Source organism: Polypterus senegalus, chromosome 2 (genome assembly GCF_016835505.1).
Source record: "Polypterus senegalus isolate Bchr_013 chromosome 2, ASM1683550v1, whole genome shotgun sequence".
NCBI lineage: Eukaryota > Metazoa > Chordata > Cladistia > Polypteriformes > Polypteridae > Polypterus > Polypterus senegalus.
The window spans coordinates 7,170,738-7,176,737 of record NC_053155.1 but is presented as its reverse complement, the minus strand read 5'-3'; the positions used below and the strand labels follow the sequence as shown (position 1 = coordinate 7,176,737).

Below are 6,000 nucleotides of genomic sequence, written 5' to 3'. Positions count from 1 at the left end.
TTGGTTAATAGCTCATTTATTTATTTATTTTCAACCAAAGGGAATACACATAGTTTTTTTTTTCTGCATATAATATTTTGCATATAATATTTTGCATATAATATTCAGCAAAACCAAACACATGACTGACTTATTTCTGATGTCTGGGTAAACATGTCCAGTTTCATATTTTCAGTTTGTCTCCTTTTTATTTGATGATAATATCTTAACAACCATCTGGTCATTTAGATGAACATCTCCTGAGTCCAACTCCAATATCTGCTTCATGGTAAGTCCTTTGCTTTTTTGATTCAAATAGTAAACACAATGGTGACCACAGCTTGTGGATAAAAACTCCTATAACTGAATAAGGTTATAAGTGATGCAGTTAGCATTAAGCTTCAAAAATTTCATAATAACTTTGGGAAATATTTCAGAATCGGGGGAATTCCATAAGAGTCAAAAAATTCAGCTTTCCGGTGATCTGCAAGGTAAATGGCAATCCAGTGCTTTCCGGGTTTATCATGGGGTCTGTGTTTACGATCATAAGCAGATGTCTGGCAGCCAACTTCTCCTTGGACAGTTGATCTGAAGGGAATACATCCAGAAAATGGCTGCGTGTCACTGGCCCCGATGCAAGGGTGGTCCTGAGCTGCTCGGTGTCCAGAGGCCGCATGTCTGAACATGTCATGGCTTATCTGCCAGCACATGTTAATTTCAATGATGTTGTCACAAACCGCACACACAATCATATTCAGTGTATCTTGCAGCGGTTCAGCAAATCTTATTTCAGCCCTGAGGTTGCCTGTTTTGATCAGTGAATCGTGTTTTGCTGATTCCATATCAGTGCTTAGGTTGAATGTAGAAAGTGAATCCCGTCTAGCAAACTCTTCACGATCGACTAACAGTGCCGTATCTTTCATCCTCTTGTCTGCGGTTTCCACCAGTTGAAAATATTCTCTGACGCAGTGACCATTAGTAAAATCAGGCCACAGAGGCTTTCTGGGTATCTGCGCTCCATCCAGGTAAAGAGCCATGAAGTTGATGTTGTTATGTTTAAAATAAAGGGCTTGTGTGTGAAGTTACCACTGAAGGCCACGTTGTCCACAAATCCCAAAACAACCACTTCTGCCAGCTGTCCTAGAAACAGGTTTTCCTGGTTGCAGACATGACTACCAGTAGGTATGTTGAACACTTTCATATGAACCCGGTCGATTGGGTATTTTGCGTTGCAGAACAGAGCCGACCACATAACGCTGGTCTTCACAGGCTGAATCATTTGTGCGTATCCATCAATGGGTGTCATTCCCTGCTCATATTCAGCTATAATATCATCCACATCATTCTTGATAGCTTTATGAAAACAAGGGAGTTTATACATTTTTAACAAAGCAGCACACAGGACACAAGTCTATCCTTTCTAGCCCTTTGGAGCATCAATAAACTGTTTATATTCAATAAATGGTTTAGAGAACCAAATACTACAAATGTGTCCATCTGGTATCCATTTGTTCTCTTGACATTCAGCGCATTTTTCTCCTAAATGTTCAACAGAGCTAAACACATAAGCCCAGACGACTGAGCGACCAATTGTGGTCATAATGAATCTTTTGCTAGCAGATATAAAATAAGGAGAAGACCTTCTATAGGTTGTATTACGTGTCACGCTGCAGGGATCTGGTTTTCCTTGTTCTAGTTGCTGAGTCTCAGTTCATCTGACAACAAAAAAACAAAATTCAAACAGCCGACAGAAAATACGACACAAACAGGTCTTGTTTAGCATGGATAATGCAGTTTGTTTAGGTTTCTGTAAATCGATTTTGGCTTTAAAAAATAACTGTAATGGTGATTAGAGACAAGTTCAAATCTTGGGTTTTGCTGCACGGTGCATCTTTTGTATAAGCTGAAAAGTGTTTACTTCAGCAACAAACTGCTTCAGACAGTTGAGAATATGAATTTTAGTCAGTTTCACAATTCTTAATCCACACAAGGGTTTAAACATAGAAAACACCGTTTGTGTTAATCTTTAAAAACTGATCTGTTGACAGATGCTGGAAACACAAGGGTGCATCTCCTCAGAATCAGATTCTAGTAAAAGACAAGTGTGCCCATCCTGAGACTCGTCACCTAAACGGCATGCTAAACAAGACCCCGTTAATACGTCTCTTACACAGCTACTGACCACGTGAGCTACAACAGACTTCACACAACGCTTCATTAAAATCAATCCAGCTCTGTGACTGTGATGGCTGACAAGTGTTTGGAGAATTACACACAGGTCTTGAGACTTCAGATTTGAAGTTGAACAAGCTTTTACAATGTGTTTAAAGACCTCACCGGCCATCTTAAAGTCAGTCTATAATGGGGAAAAAAAGAAAAGTTATATTCCCACACGAAACATACATATTCCTGACGGGGTATCAGCACAACATAGGATTCTGGACGTTATTTCAGAAGCCAACTGGACGGCTTTCTTAACAGAATCGTCATTACTGTTGGAGCAGATATAAGCCACACGTCTTAAAAGACACAAAAACGTACCACGTGTCATTACAGGAATGGTATTCCCTATTGATCTGTAGATACATCTAGTCACACATGAAATAGCCATTAGGGTTTTTAAATTCGCCCTTCTGCCCTAAAAAAGGAAACACACCACTAAGGCAGGCATTCTCTCAGTAAGCCTTTCAATGTCACAAATTAAATCTTTAACTTCTGGTTTTAAAGCATCTTTCTTTTTATCGATAAGAACTTTCAATGTTGCTGAAAGCTCTTCTTTTGCATAATACTTGGGCTCCCCACATGCAATCTGTCAAGTTAAAATAAAATAAAATCAGAACCTATTTAGTACCGCCATTCCAATAGACTGAACAGAAATGTTCTTAAAGTCCAGACTCACCATGTCCAAGGTCGTGCCGTCTAGGCCAGGTGTGTCCGTCTTTTTCTTGTCAAAAGTCGTGCTGCATCCAGCTGGTGCTTCGGTCTTTTTCACGGACTGGCGAGTTTCTCTTTTTGGCACCTCCTTTAAAGAATAAAGTAAAATAGGTGTGAAAGTCAAGAAAAGGCAATACAGCTGTGAAAGCCAAGAAAAAAAACATGTCTGAAAGCCAAGAACATTTATAAAAGGCATCCATTCAAAATGACCTGATTAGACTTCTCTGCTTCACCTCCACATCCTACAGACTGGTATTCTTCTAATATGATGACATCGGCCTCTGCTTTATCGGTTGGTTTCATTGTTGTAGAATCCATGTCTTGCTTCTTTCTAGTAAAAGAAAACAGATGATGGTGTGTCGCCAAGATAGATAGATAGATAGATAGATAGATAGATAGATAGATAGATAGATAGATAGATAGATAGATAGATAGATAGATAGATAGATAGATAGATACTTTATTAATCCCCAGTAAGAACGCTTGACTGGCCAAGCAACACAGGGACACGGGTGAGCGTAGCTGGTTAAAACCTTGTAAAGTGGTGGGCTCAGCCAACCTACTTCAGCTTGGTCAAAAGAACTGTTAGCTGCTAAACAAGCGTCGGTGTCTCCTTCTGACCTTAACAGCAGTGGACAATGCCAGCCTGCTAGGTCTCGGTCATAAGGAGATGACCACCAGCGCTTACCACAACATACCCAATTCTTATTATTCACGAGGCCCGAGGCTTTCGGTCCCATCACATGTCTTTAAATATTCTTTTTTTACAAAAATTTGAGCGTCTATTAGATGTTTCTATAAAGGTGCTATACATGCATGAGAGTGCGTGGAAATACTTCACAACGGGTCCTACGCTGACAGATAATAAAGTGATTTTTCTTCTATTACACAGCAAACATTATTATGGAATTTTAGATGCAAAGAAATTTATCGGGGCTAATTATTTTTGTGAAATTTGTCATGCTGCATATTCTGACAAAGATCGTCATGTTTGTGCCAATACTTGCAGGGCCTGCCTCGATGCTTCTTGCATTGAAGTAACAGGCTGTTTAATTAGATGTCCGATATGAAAATCATCTGTCAATCAAACGACAGCCTCGGTAAACACCAAAATAAGCAAACATGCGAGTCGAAAGAAAACTGCGCTTGTTGTCAGTGCTACACGGCCCTTACTCATGTTTGCAAACTGAACTTATGCTCACATTGCAAAGAAACAATCACGAGCTGCGACAGTCACTTATGTTATATGCAACCATTGTTAAAGAGCCCGGTATCAAAAAATATATATTTTATGATTTTGAATGTCAGCAAGACACTGGTGTACATGAACCGAATTACATATACGCTTTACACATGGACGGTACCATAAGCTGGGAGTTTGTGTTGAAATATTAATCTCTACGTTTATAGATAAAAAGTTTAAGAATTACACTTTTATTGCACACAATGCAAAATCCGACCTAGACTGGCTATAGAATTTTATAGTGTAGAAAATATGATGCCAGACAAGAAGAAAGATTTTCTTTTATGATATTCTAAACTCTTGACCATGAGTATTTTACAAAATAGTGCCCTATCACCGCATGAAAAAGTGGAATTGTATTTTCATACTTTGCAGCGATATCTGAGTCTATTGAGACAACGGGAATCACAGAAGTCTACATTGACTCTGATTCTACCAGAAACTGAAGCGCCATCCCAGACCACATCGTTGCACCCGACCACTGACAGGGGTGATATTGTCATAAGAGATGTTTTGGAATCCGTCTCTCAGAGACACCGATAAAAACGGAAATGCTAATTCAGAAAATGACACAAAACCCGTGCACAACGTCCTGGAATTAAAGAGGGGAATTTTTATATAAAGGCACACCTGTTATTGGCACAAATATGGCTGATCTGATCAAGTTCGCCATGCAAACACGAACATTAAACAAGAGTGGAAAACCAAAAGGTTGGGATTTATTCTTTAATGCTATGGCCGAAATTTAACGTACCCGGTTCCATTTTTCCGAACATGGGCGTTCGGGTTTTATTTCAAGAGTTTAAAAAAAAAATCCCAATGCGATTCAAACAGCCAGTAAACAGCTTCGCCCGCCTGTACCCCGTGATTTTCCAACCATGCTCGACCGTACAGTGTCCATTTTAGGACATCCTCTTCCCTTCAAGAAAACTTCATCCTTCCTACTTTGATCAAATATTCCTCCTCCCTGCGCGGAATCCCCTGTCACCCCTCCGCCCTCCCCTCTCCTCCCTCCTTCCACCACCGTCCGCTCTCAGTTCTCCGATGTCCGTTTTCCGTCACCCACCCTCCTATCTCCGTCATCCGCCTTCAGCTCTCCGTCAACCCCCACACTCTAACCCCACCCCTCCCCACACAAACATTTTCGTTAATGAAGTGACGTAATACTCCAGCTCCACCTTCTTTACAAGTTCTTTCTGTCAATTATATTTCACAGTAAGAATTTACAGCACGACTCAAACACGGGAACGAAGGTAAATGACGTTAATTGTTGAGTGTCTTTTAATACTGTGTAAGCAGACATATTTACATATCGTTAACTCATAGTATGGGATAGTGTTTTTCGACTCAGCTACAGATGCCGATGGAGAGCAGAACTGCTTTGGAAAAATCCGAACGCATCCCTGCGTGGAGTTTGCATGTTCTCCCCGTGTCTGCGTGGTTTTCCTCCGGGTGTTCCGGTTTCCTCGCACAGTCCAAAGACATGCAGGTTAGGTGCGTTGGCGATTCTAAATTGTCCCTGGTGTGTGGGTGTGTATGCGCTGCGGTGAGCTGGCACCCTGCACGGGGGTTTGCTACCTGCCTTGCCCCCAGTGTTGCTGGGTTTGGCTCCTGTATTTAAGATATAGCGGGTTGTATAATGGATGGATGGAAGTTTGCATGCATAGCCTCATTTGGCCGTTTTAGTTTTTTTTCTTTCTTTCTTCAGTGATATTTCAGCAAACCCGGAGCTTGTCAGTTCAAATCCTGGTACTGATACCACTGTGTCACCCTGAGGAAGTCACTTCACCTGCCTATGCTGCAAAATACAAAAGTAATGTAACGAATTGTACTTCAAATGTTAC

At 40.8% G+C, this 6,000-nt stretch overlaps 1 protein-coding gene across 6 annotated transcripts; it reads right to left on the bottom strand.

The window, feature by feature from the left end:
• Positions 1–1,592: 1,592 nt before the first annotated feature.
• Positions 1,593–5,262, bottom strand: LOC120522014. Of its 6 annotated transcripts, XM_039743259.1 has the most exons (5): positions 5,223–5,262; positions 3,112–3,244; positions 2,879–3,001; positions 2,636–2,788; positions 1,593–1,694 (listed from the first exon to the last, which is right to left on the bottom strand). In XM_039743259.1, exons 1-5 carry the CDS (start codon positions 5,237–5,239, stop codon positions 1,686–1,688), a joined length of 435 nt encoding a protein of 144 aa, XP_039599193.1. In that variant the 5' UTR covers positions 5,240–5,262; the 3' UTR covers positions 1,593–1,685. The 6 variants fall into 6 exon arrangements, with proteins under 6 accessions (XP_039599193.1, XP_039599179.1, XP_039599194.1 ...); XM_039743245.1 differs by lacking the exon at positions 2,636–2,788 and having other exon boundaries at positions 1,593–2,335; XM_039743260.1 differs by lacking the exon at positions 2,636–2,788.
• Between the last annotated feature and the right edge of the window lie 738 nt (positions 5,263–6,000).

Excerpts from the sequence above, each read along its gene's own strand:
- LOC120522014 (XM_039743245.1), bottom strand. Across the intron at positions 3,002-3,111 it reads CTAATCAGGTCATTTTGAAT|GAGGTGCCAAAAAGAGAAAC; the intron begins GGATGCCTTTTA and ends TATTCTTTAAAG. Across the intron at positions 2,336-2,878 it reads ACGGCACGACCTTGGACATG|ACTGACTTTAAGATGGCCGG; the intron begins GTGAGTCTGGAC and ends TCCCCATTATAG.